Source organism: Mirounga angustirostris, unplaced genomic scaffold, assembly GCF_029215605.1.
Source record: "Mirounga angustirostris isolate CCGP_5_RB_7025 unplaced genomic scaffold, mMirAng1.0.hap1 SCAF_4, whole genome shotgun sequence".
Lineage (NCBI taxonomy): Eukaryota > Metazoa > Chordata > Mammalia > Carnivora > Phocidae > Mirounga > Mirounga angustirostris.
The window spans coordinates 181,205,761-181,228,176 of NW_026991712.1; the positions used below are offsets into that span (position 1 = coordinate 181,205,761).

Consider the following 22,416-nt stretch of genomic DNA (forward strand, 5'->3'; position numbering starts at 1 on the left):
GATCCCTGTCAGGGGCCATTGCTGCGGTGTCTTGAGGGGGAGCTATCTAAGCAGAGGAAATCGAAGGCAGGGTGGCCCCTAGGTGGGGGAGGGAGGAGCGCGAGCACATGGGAGAGGCTGGTGAGCAGCCATGTTAAAACGTGTGCACGATGGTCCGTTGTACACAATTGTTCATAGCGGCATTCTTCATAGTAGCCAAAAATGTGGAAACAACCCAAATGTCCATCAACTGGTAAATGGATAAATAAAACATAGTATACCTGTACCTGAATATTGTGTGGCAATAAAAGGGAACAATGCACTTATACACGCTACAGCACGCATGAACTTCAAACGTATCATGTGCAGTGAGAGAAACCCGACACAGAGCCCATATTCTGGAAATGTCCAGAAAAGGTCCATCTAGAGGGACAGAGAGTAGGATCAGTGCTTGTACGAGCTGGGGACGGATACGGGGGTTGACTACTAAAGGCATGAGGTTTCTCAGATCATGGTGATGGTTTTACAACTTTGTAAATGTCTTTACAATCATTGAATTACACACTTAAAGCTAGTAGGTTCTGGGGTATGTCAAGCATACTGCAACAAAGCTGTTCTTAAAAATTAGGTCTTGCTCCCCAAAGCCAGGATTTAATTAGCAAGGGAATGGGATCGGTGCGGTAGGTTACACCCCCGGCCCCCCTCCTCAGGCGGGGAGGTGTCTGTATCCCCGCCTCACCAAGGCCCTGTGACTTGGATGTTCAGTGGAGCAGGATGGAAGGAACAGTGTGCCTGTTCCCAGCCTGGGCCTTTCTGCACTTCCACCACGGCTGTAAGGAGAGGATGCTCTGCCAGGTGGTGGTCCCTGCTGGTCCCAGAAGTATGAGAAACACTCGAAGCAAACCCAAACCAAACCTGTGAGCCCAGACAAGACAGCAAAGGCCCAGCTGACCAGGGGAGGAGAGCTGAACCCTGACATGTCAGCGTTGTTTTCCACGTGTTATGCCTGCAGCTAGAGCTGGCTGAGACGGTCAGGCCTGTGTCTCGAAAGATCAAAGTGGAAAAGCTGATCCTCATCTCCAGCCAACTGTGATCTCACAGGAAGGTGGCTTGGTGGCTCTAGCCTTTCTGATTTTATGTAAAAGAGAAACCTAATAAATACATATAAATAAATAAATGTAAATACTATCTTCTGATATTTAAACACAGCCTCAATTTTTTGAAAGTTCCTTTCTTTTGAAATCAACTTTATTAAGGCATAATTTATATAGAAGAAAATGTCCCCTCAGTTATACTGTTTGATGGGTTTTGAAGAATGTATCCTTCCATGTAACTGTGCCTTCATTCAAGATCTAGAACATTCCCACCATCCCAGAAAGTTCCCTCGTAACCTTCTGCCGTAAATCCTCCTCCCACATTCAGGCAACCACTGGTCTACTTTATGTCACTATAGATTAGTGGGCCTGTTCTAGAATTTCATTAGACAGATTCAGGCAGTAAGTACTTTCTGGGGTCTGGCTTCTTTCTCTCAGCATAGTATTTCTGAAATTCACTTATGTTGCACGGAGTAGTCTTCCATTGTAGAGATGTACCACCATTTATTTATCCATTCACCAGCTGATGGACATCAGGGTTGTTTCCAGTTTGAAGCTATTATAAATAAGGCAGCTCTGAATGTGCTTGTACAAGTCTTTGTGAGGACATATAATTTCATTCCTCTTGACACTTCGGAGGGGGAAGCCTGTGCTGACCAGACAGTATGCCTCTGAGGACCCATTCAAAGATGGTCTCCTCTGATCTGACCCAGCCACTCTTTTTACAGATGGGAGAGAACCACAGCGCCAGACCTAGAGCCAGAAGGCAGGACTCCGGGGTTCCAGCCCACAGCACACTCCATTGGACCACGCCACCTCCTGCCTGGGGACTGAGCACAGTCTTACAAGTTTACAATTAACTGCTTTTCTAGGGTTAAGAAAACTGGCCCACATTTGAAGTAGGTCATGCCCAGCCACGATCCCTCTCTACCCCCATGTCCCTGGTGGCGGCACCCCTCCTCTGATGTGGTGCAAAGCAGATCCCCCACCCACACTCCTTTCCCTTCTGAAAAGCTTTCATGGTGCTTCTCAGATTCTTCCTGAAACACTTTGAAGAGAAAGTGAAGCAAGGATTAATTTTCTTCTTGGATTAGTAGTATCCTGAGGAACTCTCCCCTTTGGGGGGGGGGCGGTCTCCAAATAGATGCTATGTCTTTCCTCAGGGTCACCAGACTATTACCTGAATTAGTTGAAGCCTGCAGGCTTTAAGCTATGAGGAAGATGATACAATTTGCTATGATAATTTCTATTTATTTGCAAATCAGTATTTGATTAAGTTTAAAATGTCATTGGTTTCAACAAGAGTTGACTTTGAGAGGACTGGAGGAGTTCCTGTGTTGAAATATATCACCGTGGCTACCCCCACGTAGCACCATGAGGGGAAAGCCCTCTGGCCTCTCTCTAAGGCAGCCTCAGTCTGAGCTCCCACTGAAACACCTGCTGGAATCCAGCAACAGAACTGCTGTCCTGGGGCGCCTGGGTGGCTCAGTTGGTTAAGCCTCTGCCTTCGGCTCAGCTCAAGATCCTGGGGTCCTGGATTGAGCCCCACGTCGGGCACCCTGCTTAGTGGGGAGTCTGCTTGTCCCTCTCTCTCTGTCCCTCCCCCAATCCCCACTCATGCTTTCTTTCAGTATCTCTCTTTCTCAAATAAATAAAACCTTAAAAAAAAAAAAAAAAAGTACTGCTGTCCTTCTCTAAGTGGAGAAGATGGACCCAGTGCTCCTTGGGTGCCTCTCAACCTCTCCATGTGTATCATACCTTACCTGTAGCCTTCCTCCTTCCTCCCTGGTGTAGTGACCCTCCCCTTTTCCTTCTTTAAATCTGGAGGTGAGCAGAAGGTATTGTTTAGCCCCTACTTAGTCTGCCTGTGTTCTCTGGTAAGGGCCCACTGAAAGAGGAAAAAAAAAAAAAAAGAAACTACCCATTCTTACTCCCAATTTAGAACTAAAAAGGATATTATTTACCGGACTGAAATATTTCTCTTTAAATCCAAACACCTGATCCTCGGGCCATTTGAAGGAGAATGATCTTAGCATCAAGGTCAAATGGATTCTCTTTTAATGCATCCAACAAGTACTTAAAATCAGATGACATTTCATCTTCGTATCTGGAGTGTAAATTTCTTGTCAGCTTTTTATTTTCCCTAGAATTCTGAACTGCCTTTCATTTTCTTGTTGAGAAAAGAATAATGTGCCTTTACCATATGATCAAGTTTTTCAAACATACTACTCATGAAGTTTACTGAAATTCTTCCTTTCATTCCTGCAGACAAGACAATTCACTGGAGCCCTCCTTCATTTTTCTGTTCTTATCTGGCTCAACTGGTCTGCAATACAGCTGTCATACTGGGACTTCCCTGCTCTCCTGGGATAGAATCACTGTTTTCTAGAGTCATGGCTTTTGTTTTGTTTTGTTTTGAGCCCCTCATTTAGCCAAATAACATCTTCAAGTAACTTTCTAAGAGAGGACACATGAGGGAAAATCTTTCTGCCCTTTTATGTCTGAAAATGGTTTTGTTTTTTTTTTCTGCTTTCAAACTTAATTGTATCTTAACCGAATAGAAAATTCTAGGTTCAGAACTAAGAAGGAGCTGATGTGGTTGGTAGAGAGTACTCCAGGCTGGAACTCAGGATCCTTGTGTTCCAGTTCTAGCTCTGGTCCTCTCCATCCATAAAACTAGGTGGGTAAGACCAGATCACGGGTGGCGACAGGCTTTGAATTGGCCCTCAAAGACATTCTGTGTGGTGAGCACAGTGATCTAGCCATCCATCTCCTAGGTATTTACTCGTGAGAGACGAAAATATATGTTTACACAGAGTTGTACAAGAATGTTTGTAACTGCTTTATTCATAACTGCTCTAAACTGGAAACAACCCAAATGTCTGTCAACTAGTGAATGGGTAAATAAATACATCTATTGTGTCTAGGTAGGAGTAATCTTATTCATCCTGCTTGCTCTTGGTAGGTCCATCTGAAGTCTCGCATTTTTCAGGTCAAGTATGCAAGGAGAGTTGGGGCATCACTGTGGGTACAAGGCCCAGAGCACTCAGGGACCGGGTCAAGAGGGCCGTAAGCGATGGGAATACAGAAGACCCAAGGCTTGGGGTGGGCGTGCACAGAGGGAATTACGGCACTTCTGCTGACATGAGGCCTGGAGTACACCAGAGTCCCGTTGGGAGGGTCACACCAGTGGTCACCAGACCAGGCTGGGGCTGTGAGGCTGCCCAGGGACTGTCTACTCTGGGAGCATGACTGGGGCAGGGCACGACCAGATGTCCCCACCCATGTGCTCTGCTGACAGAGGACACACCAAGAACAAGAAGCAGATGCAGCCAAGAGAAGCCTCCTTCTTCCTACAATGGCTCCCCAGTGCCCTCTGGCACAGCTTATCATGTTCACTAGGAGAAATGCGTGAAGAGTCCCATACTTCACTGCACAGCAGGTACTGAAGGTGAATTGAGAGTTGAGAGGCAATACTTGGTAACAAGCACACTTTCCAAAAGCCTTTTTTGGTCCTCTTCTCTCTTACTGTTTCTTTTTCACGGCATTCTGTTCTCTCTTTATGGATGTGACAACTTCTTGAATTCTTCTGTGGATGCTAATTTAAAATTTTAAACGTCTATTCCTCTTCCTGAAGCTATTTCTATTGCTTCACCCACAGTTAGTTTTCTGTTAATGTATCTTGTTATTCTCCATCATGCAGCTGGTTTTCCTTAACAGTCTGAATAGCTTTACTGCTCACTCATTATTTAAAAGGACTCTGCTGAATATTCCAGTAGCTGGAGGGGACGGGGTGGGGGGGTTCTTCTGCTGTGGAGCTAGCATGGCCTTTCCACAGCAGGTCTCTTCCCTGAGGAGGAGGGCCGTCTGGGAACTCTGGGCCCACGGTGGGGAGTGGGGCCGGCAGTCTTCACTTCAGGGTGAGTTAGCAGGGGTAGCCTATCAATAGGCTACACTCAGAAACACACAGCCGAAGAGGGCTTTACACAGGGGGGTAATACCACACCAACAGCCCTGTTTCCCCAAATGCTCCTTCAGTGTCTTCAGCCAAAAAGTTGATGATCGTCACCAGAGGATGAAAACTCAAGCTCCATCTGTTCCAACTGCTCATGTCCATGGTGTACCACTGTCTCAAGTTTCTAATTTTTATTTTCAAGAGGAAGTCGCACCCCACTGCACTGTTCCATCCATCTCCACTTCACTCCCATCTTTCCTTTTACTTGCCTGCTCTGAGCCAAGAGCCTCCGTGGGGATCTTACAAGCAAAGTACCTCTCACTTTTCCTGCAGCACTCATGGAGTGAATTCTGGGGCGAGCTTTCCTCCCCCTTGTTTCATTTGTCACCACCCTCCCATCTGTTTTCTACCTTCTAGAAATTTGTTGAAATCTCTTGTCTCTTGATTAACCTTTTTTCCCCCCACCGTCAAGAGTTTATATTTTTCTGCACTCTGGCAAACGTCTACCATCTTTTTTTTTCTTTGTTTTCGCTTGTTGTTTTTTTATTTAAGTAAACTCTATGCCCAACATGGGGTTCAAATTCACCACCCTAAGATCACGAGTTGCACACTCTACTGACTGAGTCAGCCAGGTGCCCCAAGTGTCTACCATCTTGAGTTGGAACCGTCTTCAAAAATCTCATATTGCTCTATCTTGACTCAATGAAACAGCCTTTCAAATAAGTGAAGATTTTACCAGCCCAACAATTTCAGAAGGAAGAATTTTTTAAAAATCATCAGAATCTCTTACCAAGGGGCGCCTGGGTGGCTCAGGTCATGATCCCAGGGTCCTGGGATTGAGCCCCGCATCCAGCTCTCTACTCAGCGGGGAGCCTCCTTCTCCCTCTCCTTCTGCCTGCCACTCCACCTGCTTGTACTCTCTCTCTCCCTCTCTCTCTGTCAAATAAATAAAATCTTTAAAAAAAAAGTCTTACCAAAATGCCAAATCTAGATTTTTTTCAAGGTTTGTTGTTTTTTTTTTTTGTAATCTCAATGTGGGGCTCGAACTCACAATCAAGAGTCACATGCTCTTCCAACTGAGCCAGCCAGGCACCCCCAGATCTAGATTTTATTCCACTTACCAGATCTAACTATCTAAACAAAACCAAAGCCCAAACCTGACCTAGTTAACAACTAAGGTTGAAGGTCATTTGCCCAGTTGGGGGTGGAGAGAAGTTCAGCTGCAGAGGCACAGATTTCAGCCCCTTGGTTGGGGGTGCAGACAGCTTACCCTGGGGTTTGGTGACCATCCCTGGTGGGCAGACGGAGTGGGGGATACAGCGGGCACAGGAGTTGGTGGCTGATGTGGCACAGGACATGCCAGATCGACATTCGCAGACTCGAGAGGAGTTCCACGTGCACGGCGCCTTCTCCATCAGGTCTTCAAAGGGACACAGAGAAGGGTCATGAGGAAGGATCTGGGATGGCAAGGGCAGGGGGTCCAGAGACCCCCCAGGAGAGCAGAGAAGCATCTGCCTGGAAGCAAACACTCATGTGACTATTCTGTTGAGCAGATCTTTTGGCACACTCAGAACAGGCTGAGTGGAGGAAGGTAGGGAAAAAAAAAAAAAAGAACATGTACTATATGATTATGTTCACAGAAAATGCTAGAAAATGCAAAATCTTCCGCAGTGACAGAAAGCAGAATGATGGCCTGGGAATGCAAGCAAGGTGAGCAATGGTGGGAGGGAGGATAAGGAACACGAGGAAACTTTCTGGGGAAATCATTTTCCTTGATTGCGGGGACGGTTTCACAGCCTCACACTATGTCAAAATGTATCAAATGGCACATTTTGAACACCTGTATTGCACTGCATGCCAATCCTATCGCAATAAAGCTGTTAAAAAGAAAATAATCTAGAGAACAGGGTAAGCAGGCATGGGTATAGATGAACCCACACTGGCCGTGACTTGATCATTCTTTAAAACTGGGTGAAGTCCATAACCATTCCTGACACTACTTCTGAATATGTTTGAAATTTTCAATGATGGAGCGCCTGGGTGGCTCAGTGGGTTAAGTGTCTGCCTTCAGCTCAGGTCATGATCTTGGGATCCTGGGATGGAGCCCCGGGTCAGGCTCCATGCACAGCAGCGAGTCTGCTTCTCCCTCTGCTCATCCCCCCCGACTCGTGCACTCTCTCTCAAATAAATGAATAAAATCTTAAAAACAAAGAAATTTTCAATGATAAAAAGGGTTTTTTTTTTCCAAAAATAAAAAAATAAAATGTTAGAGGTTTTGTAAAAGAAAGCATGTGATAATGCATTTACATATGCTTGGGAACACTTCATGTGCTCTAAATGGGTGAAAATAGAATGACCGCCTTAGTAGATTAATGTGACTTGCTCATGAGGACTTTTCTCAATCAACAGGATACTTAAGAGACCTCAAATGATAAAGAACCTCACAGTCTCTTCCTGAAACCTCTAGACAGAGTGGGCATTGGGGAGGATTTGGAGAATTTGTGTGGATGGCAAGAGTGAGCTCAGCAGTGAGAGAGATGACTTGGGACAGTGACAGCTATTATCACGATAATAGCTTTTAATATCATTGATTGTGTGCTAGGCAGTATTAATATCATTGGGGGGGGGGGCCTGGGTGGCTCAGTCAGTTAAGCATCCGACTCTTGGTCATGATCTCAGGGTTGTGAGATCGAGCCCCGTGTGGGGAATCTGCACTCAGTGAGGAGTCTGCTTGAAATTCCCTCCCTCTCCTTCTCCCCCCCCTCACCCCCACGTGCACACTCTCTCTCTCTCTCAAAATAAATAAATAAAATCTTTTTTAAAAAATATCATTGAGTGCAAGCAAGGCAGCAGTAATACCATCGAGTGCATGGGGGTCCTATTCTCAGCATTCTGCCCAGATTGACCTAGTTTAACCTATTTAATTCCTGCAACAGCTCTCTGAGTACTATTATTATGCCCATTGCAGATGAGGAAACTGAGGCACAGAGACGTTAAGAAACTTGCTTGTGTTTATCAGCTGCAAACTGGTAGAGCCAAGGTTCGAACCCAGGCTCTTGGGTTCCAGAGTCTGTGCTCTTGGCCCCTGTTTTCCACCCCACTGCTTCGCAGGGCTTTCATCCTTAGAGCTGAAGGAATTCTCAGACGCAGAGCCACCTCTTGTTTCTCTCTCTGTCATGGTGGCTATGACAGATTATATTTTTTCCAAAAATGGCCAGAGCAGTATTTCTGGCCCCGTCTGCTCTTCCAGGCCTCTGCCACTTACCCGTCGAGAAGTTCACTTTCTTCTCCTACCGTTGACTCTATTGGGATCTGTGATTGCCTCAAGAGGTAGAAACTGGCGGAAGTTACGCCATGTGACATCCAAGGAAAGGTCAGCAGAAGGGATAGGACTTGTCCCCCCCCCCCCCCGCCCCATCCTTGGAATCCGGCCACCAGGCCTTGAGGAAGCCCCCAAGTTAGCCACCCAGAGGCCAACGTGGAGGGCAACTGAGGCCCCAGCCAGCAGTTGGCACCAACCCCAGACCCATGAATGAAAATGCTTTCAGATGATTCCCGCCTCCAGCCTTCACATTTTCCAGCTGAAACCGCAGACATCGTGGAGCAGAGACCAGCCATCCCCTCAGTGTCCTGTCTGAATTCTGACCCACGGAATTCATGAGTACAATGAGTGCTTTGTTTTTTGCCACCACATTTTGAGAAAACTTGCTATGTGGCCTTAGTAACTGGAACGGTGTTCTTTCCTCTCTTGGCCTCCCTTGACTTCAGCCAGGGTGTGAAAGAAACCTTGGACAAGGAGACATAATCGCACACGCCCCGCCCCTCTGTGAGGGGGCTGGGGCTGCACCCAGCCACAGCAGTCCGGGGCCTGGGCAGCTTCCCCTGCCCTGCGCGGCTCTCATGGACACCAGGGGGCAGCTGGTGGTGCTGGGAGGCTGTGCTGAGCGGGTCAGGTACACAGCAGTCAGCCAGTGAGTGCCCATTCTGAGCATGCTCTAGGGACAGTGCAGTGACTGACCAGCGCCCAGAACCTCCAAGTCCAAACTCTGGCCCTGCTGCTCTGGAGGGCCTGTGGCCTTTGTAAGGCCTCAGTGTTCTCTGTACAATGGGGACAATCATAATCCACACACCAGAAGACAGCTACCAAAAAGAACGAGACGAGCTTGGAACAGGTAGATAATAACGAATGTTTCCTTGCAAGTGTGAGCAAATGGAAGCTCTCTGAGAAGGGGTCACCCCCATCAACACCCCACAATAAGAATGGGACTCAGTAAAGGCCAACTGCTCAGAGACACCAGCGAGGTGAGCTAGGCTCCCGAAGGCTGAGCAGTCCCAGAATGAACTCAGGGTCCCCCAGCCCCAGATTCTCGGCTAAGACCCCCTGCTCCCAGGAAGGAGCCCCTGAAGGGGACGATGAGGCCCTTACCTCCAGAACAGGTCACACAGGCCTTGCAGCGGCCGTCCTTGTCCAGGTAGTAGTCGGGGTCACACTGCTTCCCACAGTCCGATGACCCCTGTGCGCACGGCTGCTGCGAGGTCAGCCCTGGAGAAGGAAGCAGAGAAGCTCCAGGCCGGGCCACCTTGGCAGAGGCCCCCACCTCCGCACCCAGTCGCCACCTCCAGCTCCATGGCCAGCTCCCAAACTCCACGCGTGTCAGATCAATCTTTCAGAGGGAGTCCTGAAGCCCAGAAAGAGAAGAAATGTATCTGGCTATTTCTAAACTGCAATCTTTTTTTTTTTTTAGATTTTATTTATTCCTTTTTCAGAGAGAGAGACAGAGCACAACAGGGGGAGCAGCAGGCAGAGGGAGAAGCAGGCTCCCCGCTGAGCAAGGAGCCCGATGAGGGACTCGATCCCAGGACCCCAGGATCATGACCTGACCTGAAGGCAGATGCTTAACTGACTGAGCCACCCAGGCACCCATGACTACATTAAAATTTAGAAACATCTCTCTACGGACGCCTGGGTGGCTCAGTCAGCTGAGTGTTGGACTCCTGATTTCAGCTCAGATCATGATCTCAGGGTCCTGGGATGAAGCCCCACATCAGGCTCTGCACTCCATGGGGAGTCTGCTTGAGGATTCTCTCACTCTCCCCTTGCTCACACATGTGCACACATGCACTCTAATAAATAAATCTTTTTTAAAATAAAATTAAAAAACAACATCTCTTTAGCAAAGACACCATAAAGAGAATGAGAAGGCAAGCCACCGCGTGGGAGGAGGTCTTCTGCACACCACGTGGGATGAAGGGCTCAAACCCAGAATTGTAAGAAGTCCTATTAAGAAGTCAACTAAAAAGACAAACAAACCCCAGAGAAATGAAAACATACATTCACACAAAGACTTGTTTTTCATTACAGCCAAAAAGAGGAAACAACCCAAATATCCAAAGATTACTGGATAAACGTGAGCCACCATGAAAGGCTAGTCAGTCATAAGCAGGAGCGAACTGAGGGCCCTGTCCGTTGCCGTGGGAACCAGGAGGGCATCAGATCAACACCTGCTCCCTGGCAAGCACCTCCGTGTCGCACTTAGGAGGCACTCAAGCTGTCAAACAGATGACTTCTTCCATGATCTACTCTGGCCCTCGACGCCTTCAGCCTCCAGAGACCCAGAGACCCTCTTCTCCCCGGACCGGGAAAGACTGCAGCTCAGGGTCCCCCCACCACCGCCCCCCGGCCTGGACCACCCCACAGGGGTCGCCCGCCAACGACACGCTGTTGCCCTGGGAACCACCCCACAGCTTCTCTGGAGAACTCACCCGGATCGGGACTGGGCTTCCGCACCGAAGAGGGAGAGCTGGGGGCCCTGGTCATTTTGGAATCATTTTCCACGGTGAGGGAAGCACCCCCTCCAGGAAGCGTGGTCCTGGCCTTGGAGCTTGCCGAGGAAGTCCCCAGGGGCCTGGCCTGGGGGGGCCTGCTGCCGAGAGAGAAGCCAGAAATGGCACTGCCAATTCTCCTGAGGGGGCAAACGGAGGTCTGTTCTCAAGGGCAACCATCTCCGCAGAGAAAGGGGCCCCCAGACCCTCTGCCCACAGCCTCTGGCAGCCCCACTGTCAGCTCCTGGGAGGAAGGACTGTGATTTCTAGGCTCTTCTCTCACGTGCTTAGGGAAGACTGAGCACACGGTGGGGCCTCAAATGGCTTGTGGGCTTGACAGAGAGGCACCCTGGAATCCTGACACCGTGGGCTGAACCCCACCCACACCACAGCCAGCTGGGCTCCAGGCATCCTATGGGCCGGGACAGCCAAGTTCAGCTGGATGGGGAGAGGGAGTCACCTGGCGGGCGCCTGGCTGGCTTCGGGGCTGGTGCTGCAGTCAGGGCTGGTCACTGGGGAGGGTTCCTCACAGATGGTGTCCCTCTCTGCTGTACCTGCCGGGGGGGGGGGGGACAGCAATGCAGGAGTGACAGACGTCACGGAGGAGTCAGGAGATTCACTGAGACACACTGAGGAGACGTCATGGAGGAGCCTAAAGACTCTAGGCATAGATGTTTTACCACCACAACCCAGAGTCGGGAATGAGGTGCTTGGAAACGTAGCGGCCATCTGACGTTTGTGCCTGCCCAGTGTCCAGTCCCTGTTGCGGTAAAGCATCCCGATTTCCCCTGGGGAATACTCTCCAATCTCAGTATGTGTGTTCAGGAGCTGAGACTGACTCACATCCCTCCCTTCCAGGAGCAAACACAGAGCAGGCTGGACCCATCAATCCATTTGATTCCTCTGACCCTGATGAACTGGTTCAGGGACGGGCACATGACCCAAGGCATGCCCATGAGGTACAATACCAAGGTTTTAGTTTTGGTTCTTGAAAAGGTAGGAAGGAGGAGCCATCTTTCCTCCGGGGTTGGGTGGGAAGCAAGCCGGGAGCTGCTGGTAGGTGTCTTACAGATACCTACACATAGGGGAGGAGAGATGAGAAATAGGAAAAGACAGAGCTCCTGGATCCAGCCATGCCTGACATCACGCAGAGCGAGCCCCAGACTTTGCAGTTACATGAACCAAAAAATTTTGAGATTTTGTTACCAGCAACTCAAAGATTCCTAAAGAATACTGGGTGCAAGTGGAGTAAAGAGGAAAACACACAGCACTTTCTATAAGCAGATCTGAGTTCACCTGATACTCTATCACATCCTCACTGTACCCATCACACTGTGTGATATATAGTAAATGTCTAATAAACAGCATGTCCTCTTCCCCATCTGGACTCCTGTCCATTGCTTAGAAAGTGTCCCACATGTGGGATGTGGAGGTGACATGAGCAATGAGGGTGTGTCTTGTGCTTCTCAGTGCAGTGGGGTGATGAGGACTGGTTCAGATATTCCCTGCTCTGTAGTCTGGAGCAATTTACCCATCTCTGGACCTCAGTTTCCTCAGTTGTAAAAGACGGCTAATTCAGCCTGCTTGATGGAGTTCTGAGCCCTTCAGGAGAGAACACCTGCAGCTTAGCTATGGGCTGACTCCTAAGCAGAAACTACTTTCCATTTTACGGCTGGAGAGTTGCCCTGTGGGAGCATCCACAGGGGAGTCCAGGAGTTAGCCAGCGGCGCTGTCCCATAGAAATATGATGGGAATCACACATGTCATTTGAAATTGCCTAGTAACCACATTTTAAAAAGTAAAAAGAAACACGTGAAGTTAATTTATTTAACCCAATAGACCTCAAATAGGTCGGTAGATATTCAATATAAAAAAGAGTTAATGAGCTGTTTTACACTTTTGTCTACTAAGTGTTTGAAATCTAGTGAATATTCTACACTGACAGTGTATCTCAACACAAGGAGCCACATTTTAAATGCTCTCTGGCCGCATGTGGCCAGGGGGACCGCTAGGGGCAGCACGGGTCCAGGGGCAGCAGAGAGAGGCCTCTGGCGCCACCACGTGGCAGTCGCAGGAACACCACGAAAAGGGCCTCACGGGCTGGAACAACAGACCTCCACTACTTTTCCCAGAGATGCAAGAGTTTCTGAGTTGGAAAGTCCCCCAAGGCCTTCTAGTGACAACGTCACATTTTACCGGTGGGAGACTGAAGCCCAGGATGGGATGGGAACACGCCCCACACATGCAAAGCTAACAGTACCCCAGGTGTCTGATGCCCAGCCCAGAGCATTTTCCACTCCACCCCCTGGCCCTGCTTGTGGCCCTAGATGACCAGGAGCACCATAGGCATGGTCTTGGCCCTCACGAAGCTACGGCCCAGGGAGGGAGGCCAGCACTGATCAAACCAAGAGAGACACAAATGTTCATATCCATGTTTGCGAAAAACACTGTGTGATAAGAGATCACAATGCAGACGTGACCTGTGACAAGTCGCAGGAGCCCTCTTGAGGAAGTGATGTCTGGACAGAGAGCTCAAGGCTGAGGAGCTGACTGAGTGAACAGGAGGGAAGCGTGTCCCAGGCAGAGGGAACCGCATGCACAAAGGCCTGGTAAGAGGGAGAAACACCGCGCACCCACAGAATCGAAAGAGAGCAGATCAAGTGGGGCCAGGAAAGGAGGCACTGAGTCTGAGGCTGGAGGAAGGACAACATGCATGGCACAGGACCACGTACAGGATCACATCCTGGAGACTGCCTTGGGAAGATGGAGTGGGTGCCCTTTCCCCTAGTCCTCCCACTAAAGACAGCTAAACGCCATGTGCATGTGTCTAAACAAAGAAGACTCTGAACAGTGGAGAGGAGAAGGCCTTGGAACCCAAGGAATGACACAGTGGTGAGTCCCTTGGGTTTTCTCTTTGTTCATCTATCCGAGACATGAAGCCAAATAAGCCAGCAGCCCAGAAATGCCAAATAGCACAGACTTTAAAAAAGAAGTGCCTCCAAAAACCTGTTCTCTTCTGCCAAAGAATCATGTCATTATCGTTGGAATAATGAGAAGATACTAAAGTGTTTTTTTAGCACGTGTGTGTGCATGTGTGTTTGTGTGACAGAGAGAAAGAGAGAGAATCAGATTTGGTTTTGCAAGGGTGGCCCCGCCTGTCTGCCATGCGCAAGGAATGACAGGAGGAACTGGGGGTGAGGAATGGGAGACAGAATTAGGGGAGCAAATGCCATGGGACTGGGAGATGCGCTGGCTGTCGGGCGTGAGGGAAGGAAAGGAAGGAAGGACAGTGGGAGAGAGGGTGGTAAGGATGGGGCTTTGGAAAAGGACCGGGTTAGAAGTGGGAGTGTCATGGGCTGGGTACTGGCACTCTTCTCCCCAGTGGGCGTGGCTCCCTCTGATTCCATCTTGCCCCCTCCCCAGCCTGTGTGGCCGTGGCACCGCTATGGGGCCATGGTCCGAAGCCCACCCACCCCCATGCCTCCCTTCTGAAAGGTGCCCTCAATACCACCCACACAGCATCCGTGCCCCTTACCTCCTTTCTGGCCACAAGCCTCCTTGTATTGTCAGAAAATTAGAAGCCCAGAGAGGGTAAGGAATTTGCCTGGGCTCACACAGCAAGTTGGAAAAGAAACCCAAGTGTCTCAGCAACTCTAACTCTCAATGCCTCAATAGTGAGTTGGGGAAACTGGCCCTAATCCTCTGGGGAACTCCCAGGACAGAGACTTGAGGTTTGCTTCTTGTTTACCAGGCATCAGAGAACTTCTGCCCCGAGCCTCAAACCAATCCAAGACCTCATCCAGGCAGGCCTGTGCCTCCGGCCATCAGGGTCTCCTGAGCCAGGGACACAAAGTGCAGGGAAGGGGGCTCTGCAGTGGCTGGTGCACCTACGGGATCTCGAAAGGAGACAGCAGTCTGTCCAACAGGAAGGAGGAAGTGGGAGGTCGAAGGTCGTTTGGAGATCTGGGGCAGTGGCAGGGGAGGGGTGCAGTTGGGCCCAGATCTTGGTGCTGGGCTGAGGGTGGGGATACTTACCCCGGAACCTGACGACCATCCCTGTGGGGCAGACGGAGTGGGGGATGCAGCGGGCACAGGTGTTGACGGCTGATGTGGCACAGAACATGCCAGGCCGGCACTCACAGACGCGGGAGGAATTCCCTGAGCACGGCACCTTCTCCACAAGATCATCTAAGGGACACAAAGAAGGGTCACAGGGCACAGGGGGAGGACAGGGAAGGGAGCTAGAGAACCCTCAGAGCCAGTTTGGCACGTGACAGAAGATGCCGCCTTGGCCTCCCATTGGGCAGGGAGCTGGCATGCTCAGCCCTTCTTTCCAGAGTGTTCCTGCAATGGGGGCAAGAAGCCAGGCGGGGCCAATGAGGCAGCCTCCACTTCCCCGCCCAGATCCCCGGACGTCAGTACAATCATATTAAAAAGAAATTAATGCCCCCATTTTAAAATGGGCCAAAAAAAAAAAAAGACATGGGGAACACTTAAATGCATATTGCTACATGAAAGAAGCCAGTCTGAAAAGGCTACGTGCCATGTGATTCCAACTCTGTGACATTCTGGAAAAGACCAGACTATGGAGACATTAAAAAGATCAGAGGCTGCCAGGGGTTTGGGAGGAGGATCCTAAACCTAATATTCATGTCAGTATTGCTCGTAATAGCCAAAAAGTAGAAACAACCCAAATGTCCATCAACCGATGAATGGATAAACAAAATGTGGTCTATCCATACAATGCGATATTATTCAGCCACAAAAAGAAAGAACCCGTGTTACAACATGGATGAACCTTGAAGACACTGCAAAGTGAAAGAAGCCAGTCACTAAAAGCCATATATTAATGGCTTTGAAAGGTCCAAAGTAGGCAAATTCACACAGATAGAATGTAGAGTCGCGACTGGAAGGGAGTGGAATGGGAGGAGAATTGGGAGGATAGGGATTTCTTTTGGGGGAGGTGGAAATTTTCTGAAGTCAGATAGTGGTGGTGGCTGCATATTGTGACTGTATTGCACACTTTAAAATGGTGAATTTTAGGGGCGCCTGGCTGGCTGAGTCGGTAGAGCTCACCACTCTCGATCTCAGGATCGTGAGTTCAAATCCCATGTTGGGCGTAGAGCTTACTTGCAAGAATAAATAAGTAACTTAATTTTAAAAAATAAATAAATAAAATGGTGTATTTTATCTCAAGAGAAAAAAAAAAAATCACTGGTATAAGTAATCGGCAAATGCAAACATTCGTGGAAAGCTACACAAGGCATCCTTGGTCAACCAGAAATGGCGAAGGCTTCCTGAAACACAGAAGGCAGGTGGGGTTGCATGGAAGAAGAAGACCAAAGCCTTCAGCCCAAAATATACCCAAGAGGGTTCTTCTGGGAGAGGCTCGGTGGGGGGTGGGGGGTGGGGGTTACTCCAGCCTCCCAGCGGGTACAGGGCACGGGCAGGCCCCAGGGAAGCCGATAGGGATTGCAGCAGGAGCACCCAGCTGGGTCAGTCTCCCCACGCTTCTCATCCACTTATGCCACAGATCCAGAAGCCAAGCATCTCCCCCAGGAGACTCTTGGGTGAGGTGAGCGAGACAGTGCCCCAGGGCTGGTCCTATGTGGGAGGAAGGGACCCTGCAGACCCAGAAGATCAGCCACTAAAGAACACATTCCCCTACCCCAGTGATCAGATACAATGTGTGCAGAAGCGTCACCAAACACGAGAGAAAACCAGCACCAAGAAAAAAGAGCTCCAAACTCAAAAAGAACTCTCGAAAGAGCAGATTAAAAAAAAGAAAAAGAAAACAAAAACAAAAACCACGGAACAAGCCGTTAGAATCAGTACAATTAACAGTCTCAGAAACTTGCAGCTATAAAACGGAATCCCCTGGAGCTCAAGGAAGGAGAGAAAGGAAATCGAAGCCATAAAAAAAGAATCCGCTGGAGCACAAGGCTGTATTTACCCGTTCATTTCATGTTGGCCCGCAGAAAGACTACATTTCCCAGCCTCCCTCGCAGTTGGGTTTGGATCATGTGACAGGATCCTAGCCAATGAGATGTGGACAAAAATGATAGGCGTTTCTCCCAGGCCTGGCCCCTAAAACCATCTCATGAGGCTCTCTCATCTGTCTCTTCCTAGCTGTAGTGGCCCAGGAGTAGCCCCTAACTCTCGCCTGCACCCCAGGAGCAGTACTGAGCAGAGAATAAAGTCCTGAGAATTCTAGAAAATCTAAGGGAGAGGCAGACTGAGGGCAAACAGTAGACATCCCTGGAAAATTCAAGGAAAAAGCCCTTAGAGTAGCAGCCCAAACATAGTATCTCAGGCCTGGGCAAAGGTGGGAAAGGCTGCTGGACTTGCTTTCAGGAAGGCAGGCCCAGTGGAAATGAGCAGAGGCCCCGGGAGTGGGGTACACCTCTTTTCGGGTAGCAGGAGCTCTGGTAATGCCTCTGATGGAAGGGAAGGCAGATCCCTTCCCCAGCAAGGACGACGCCCATCTCTGGCTGCACTCTGCCTCCCACCCAGGCCCTCTGGCTCCTAAAATCAGTTTCAAAAGTAACATTCGGGATTCCTCAAAAAATTAAACAGGATGACCACATGACCCAACAATTCCACTGCTAAGTATATACCCCAAAGGAACTGAAAGCAGGGACCTGAACAGATTATGGGTCGACGTACGTATACGGCAGCACTATTCACAACAGCTAAAAGGGAGAAGCACTACAGTGTTCATCAGCAGGAATGGATAAAATGTCGTCGATCCATCCAATGGTGTATTAGCCTGAGGCCTGCTATAATGTCTTGAAGACATGATGCTCAGGGAAATAAGGCAGTCACAAAAGATAAATATTTTAGGATTCTACTTACATGAACTTCCTAGAGTAGTCAAATTCACAGAGAGTAGAATGGTAATTGCCAAAGGCTGGGGGCACCGTGCTAGGGAGCTACTGTTCAACGGGGACAGAGTTATAGCTGGGGCAAATGAACAAGTTCTGGAGCTGGGAAATGGTGAGAGTGTTGCCAAAAATGTGAATGCACTTGATGCCTCTGAACAGTACACTTAAAATGGTTACAATGATCGGGCACCTGGGTGGCTCAGTCGGTTAAGCGTCTGCCTTCAGTTTAGGTCATGATCCCGGGGTCCTGGGATGGAGTCCATGTTGGACTCCCTGCTCCACGGGAAGCCTGCTTCTCCCTCTCTCTCTTTTATAAATAAAATCTTTTTAAAAAATGGTTACAATGATCAATTTTATGTTATTTACATTTTACCACAGTATTTTTGAAAAGGAACGCTCAGCCCCCAGCTGAAGCTCTGAGCAGAAAAGACAAACCAGAGCCCAGTGAGGTGGGGTGGGTGTAAAGGAGAAGTCACACTGTATCAGGGCAGAAAGAAGGCAGTAACAGAGCTGCTGCCCCTGCTAAGCTTAAGCAAAAATAGAGAAGTGCAAACACACTATAGCAGTAAAGAAGGAAGGGAGGGAGAAGGGAAGACAGAAAAAGAAAGAGAAAGATCTAAAAGAGACAGAAATACATTTTGGAAAGATAAAGAACCCACTCTAAAACAGAAGCAATCCCAAGAGTGCTTCACACTATAAAAGAAGTTAATAAGAATATAAATTCAGTGGGACGCCTGGGTGGCTCAGTCGGTTAAGCACCTGCCTTCAGCTCAGGTCATGATCCCAGGGTCCTGGGAATGAGTCCCACATTGGGCTCCTTGCTCAACGGGGAGCCTTCTTCCCCCTCTGCCTGCCACTCCCCCTGCTTGTGCACTCTCTCTCTGACAAATAAATAAATAAAATCTTTAAAAAAAAAAAAAAAAGGTACAGGTACAGGTCAGTGAAATCTAACCAATCAAGCAATAAATCAAAATGAAAAATTCAGGAACAGAGAAGCTGTGTTCAATGTACTCATAGTGCACAATGAGTACGTTTAAATAGCAAAGTAAAGCTAACAGGCCAAGGGACTGAAGGTTACAGAAAAGAATATAAACACCATAGGCAATAACAAAGTAAAAAAAAAATGTAAGTAAGTAATAAAAGTCAGGAAGAGGATAAGGAGGCAGCAAGCTAATTACTTCATTTTTCATTACAGGAAGCCAATCTACTCTATCCCATCCCAAAACTGAAACAAGCAGAACATGATTTTACCACAAGAGATAGTTATTCCTTTAATGATTTCCAACTGCTTCTTGATTTTCATAGCCTCTTCTTAATTTTAGAGGGTTTTATTTTTACAAACTGCTCTCTTGTGATTGTTTTATTTTCACTTCAGTTTCTTCCTTCTCTGATACATTTGAATAAAATTAAATGTAATCACTTGAATGTCATAAACAGTATGATCCCATCCTCTTAAAAATCCCTTTTCTCAGGGTGCCTGGGTGCCTGGTTGGTTGAGCGGCTGCCTTCAGTACAGGTCTCAGGTCCTGGGATCGAGGCCCACCTTGGGCTCCCTGCTCAGCGAGGAGTCTGCTTCTCACTCTCCCTCTGCCCCTCCCTCTCGTGTGTGTGCGCGCGCGTGCACACACTCGTGCTCTCTCGCTCTCTCAAATAAAGAAAATCTTTTTAAAAAAATCCCTTTTCTCTGTGTGTGTATAGTCTGTCTGGCTGCGAACATTCCCATTCTTCCCTCTATACAGAGATACAGAGAAGTGTCAGTCAGACATCCAACGAGGGGGAAGGGGGCAGAGCTGGCTTTCTTCCTCACACTTATGTATTGCTTGAATGTTTTATAATGAATGCCTATAACTTTCATTTAATACAATGCAGTCACTAATTTTAAAAACTTAAAAGATATACCAAAGAAATGCTAACATAGACAAAGAAGAATGGCAATATTAATATCAAACAAAATGGAATTAAGGCAAATACACTGTAAGGAGCAAAGAGGTATATTTCATGCTGGTGAAAGGTCTAACACACCAAGAAAACACAGTATTCATGAACATTGTACCTAATAACAGCTTTGACGTATAGAGAGGAAAAATAAACAGAACACAATGAAAATCTGATGAAAAACAAGCACAGGGGAGATAGATTTTACACATCTATCTCAGACGTCAACCTTTGGGAAGGTGACAAAAATAAGAATGCAAAAATAAAGAATGCATATTATTTCGGGGGACTTAGCTGGCTCAGTCGATAGAGCATGTGATTCTTAATCTTGGGGTCGTGAGTTCGAGCCCCACGTTGGGTGCGGAGATTCCTTAAATAAATAAACTTAAAAAATCATTTTGAAAGAATGCATATTATTAAAATAACACAATTAACAAGCTTGATCTGATAGGTATATAGAGAATTTTGTACCTAACAAACAGAACACACATTTTTTCCCCCAAACACACTAAACATGGTTTAAAAATATGAACATTAGGGTGCAAGAAATCTCAACAAATTTCCCAACCCCACCCCACAAAAAACCCACACAAGACAAAACAAACACCAGAGAGCACACAAACCACATTCAAGAACTATAATAAGAAATTGACAGTGAAAGTGCTATGGGAAGCCTCCTCCTGGAAGCACTTGTGGTCTTAGGTAAAGAACACAGCTCTTGGTGTCAGACAGACAGCTCAAACTCCAGATCTGCCACTTACCAGACTTTTGTAACTTTGGCAAGGCCCTTGACCTGCCTGAGTCTGGGTTTCCTCACTGTAAAGCAGGGATAAGAAAAGACTTTCCTCCCCCACCCCCCGCCCTGGCTGGCTCAGTCTGTAGAGCATGCGACTCTTCATCTCAGGGACATGGGTTTGAACCCCAAGTTGGGCAGAGAGATTACTTTAAAAAAAGAAAAAAAAAATCTCAAAGGGGTTTTGTGAAGATTAAACTCAATAAATGTGAGTTCCTCCCTTGAAGAAACATGTTAAGGAAGTCTCTCTAAAAACGGATGCAAAACCTCATGGCTGATATCAATTCACAAATTCAGAGGGGTAAACTGAGGCACCAGGGGGCCAACTCAAGAGTCCAGGCACCAAATCCTGATGCTCCCCACCTTCTCTGCCTACTCCCCCTCCCCAAAGGCCTCCCCTCCCCCGAAGCTGCCCCTGGAGGGGAGAACAAGGCCCTTACCTCCAGAACAGGTCACACAGGCCTTGCAGCGGCCGTCCCTGTCCAGGTAGTAGTCGGGGTCACACTGCTTCCTGCAGTCAGATGACCCCTGTGCGCACGGCTGCTGCGAGGTCAGCCCTGGGGAAGGAAGCAGAGAAGCTCCAGGCCAAGCCGCCTTGGCGAAGACCTCACCTCCCCAGACTTGACCTCTCATCCCTAAAGCCCTTCCCAGCTCCACCCCTACGCCCTCCAAACGTGCGAGTCCAGCTATCGGGTTCTACACGGAGGCGTTGCCGGGGCCAGAGCAGACCTTGCCTAACTAAGGTCAGCGGGCAGGCGGGAGCAACAGCACAGATTGGGTGGAAGACCTGGGCCTGGGGGTTCCAATGCGTGGCTTGGGCAAGTTCCATGACTCAGGGGCACCGTGACGTTAACAGGATCCCCCTGTTCGGTTGTTGAGCCAGGTAAAGGGCTTGTGAAAATAAACAGGTGTGCTTAGCAAAAGCGCTGGAGGAGCACCGGCTGCTGTCACTCGGGCAGGAGCCCTGTTTCCCTGCAGGAACGGGGGAGCCCTAAGGCCCTAGACCCTGAGGAGCCTCAGCCAGCCTGACTGCAGTCCCTCACTCCCACTACACAAGGATGGGCGATGCACGGCGTGGACACCAAACTGTGGGGCAAAGAGGTAGAGCACCTTCGCCTGCCCGCCCAGCTCTCGCGCCAGGGACGGTACCAGCCCGGATGCCTACCACGCACTGCTTGAGGCCCGGATGGGCACGTGAGCCAGATAAGCCAATCAGAATACCTCATCCTTCAGCTTTCAGGATGAGCACATGACCCAGATAGGCCAATCAGAATACCCCGTCCTTCCGGATGGACACGTGCCCCAAATAAGCCAATCAGAGCACATCTTCCTCACCACGACGATTGGTTCAGAGACACATGACCCGTGCCAGCCAGTGAGCCCCATCTCTGAGAGTTTCACAAAATCTACCAGTTAAGGCCGCCTGTCTTTGCTGTTGGATGCCTGGCGTAAAGGGCAGTTTAAACCCAGGGCTGTGGGATCGTGGCAGGTGCAGCGTGGCCACGGCGTGCCTGAGAAGGAGGCGATTCAGACACAAGTAGAGTCCAGGACAGAGAGAAAAGGACTCCTGAGGACGTCCAAACTGAATTTATGGCGCCACCGTCTTCTTTGTTATCGAGCCAGTTATTTCTCTACCCTAACTTCGGACATAAATAAGTTAGGCTAAACCATGGGTCCTCAACATTCCTTGTGCCGCCTAGTCATTCTGGGGAAACATGGGACACCGCTTGGAATCATGTTTCTAAGTGCATAAGATAAAATACATCGGGTTACCAAGGAACCTAGCTACGTGAGAGCACGGTTATCAAAGCATTAAAATAATCTAAGAGATAGCAATATATGTGATTCTTTGTAAACTCATTAAATAAAATCTAATGAATATCATAGTTTCAAAGTACTGATGAGCATAAATAGTATTTCGTGATATCCTGAGAATATCTGATTTCTACTGTT

The 22,416-nt window shown here is 48.5% G+C and overlaps 1 protein-coding gene across 4 annotated transcripts in view; it reads right to left on the reverse strand.

Moving 5' to 3' along the window:
- TNFRSF8 (TNF receptor superfamily member 8) overlaps positions 1-21,641 on the reverse strand; it is a 41,589-nt gene extending 19,948 nt beyond the window's left edge. Inside the window, exons 1-7 of one of the 4 annotated variants that reach the window (XM_054513133.2) lie at positions 21,574-21,641; positions 20,904-21,020; positions 14,887-15,039; positions 11,312-11,405; positions 10,792-10,991; positions 9,455-9,571; positions 6,299-6,448 (exon numbers count right to left, since the gene is read on the reverse strand). In XM_054513133.2, coding sequence (XP_054369108.2) covers positions 6,299-6,448; positions 9,455-9,571; positions 10,792-10,991; positions 11,312-11,405; positions 14,887-14,974 — 649 coding nt within the window. In that variant the 5' untranslated portion in view covers positions 14,975-15,039; positions 20,904-21,020; positions 21,574-21,641. Of the gene's footprint in view, positions 1-6,298; positions 6,449-9,454; positions 9,572-10,791; positions 10,992-11,311; positions 11,406-14,886; positions 15,040-20,903; positions 21,021-21,573 lie in introns of those variants that run through there. The other 3 variants (XM_064589912.1, XM_064589911.1, XM_064589913.1) reach the window with 3 other exon arrangements.
- Positions 21,642-22,416: the final 775 nt, after the last annotated feature.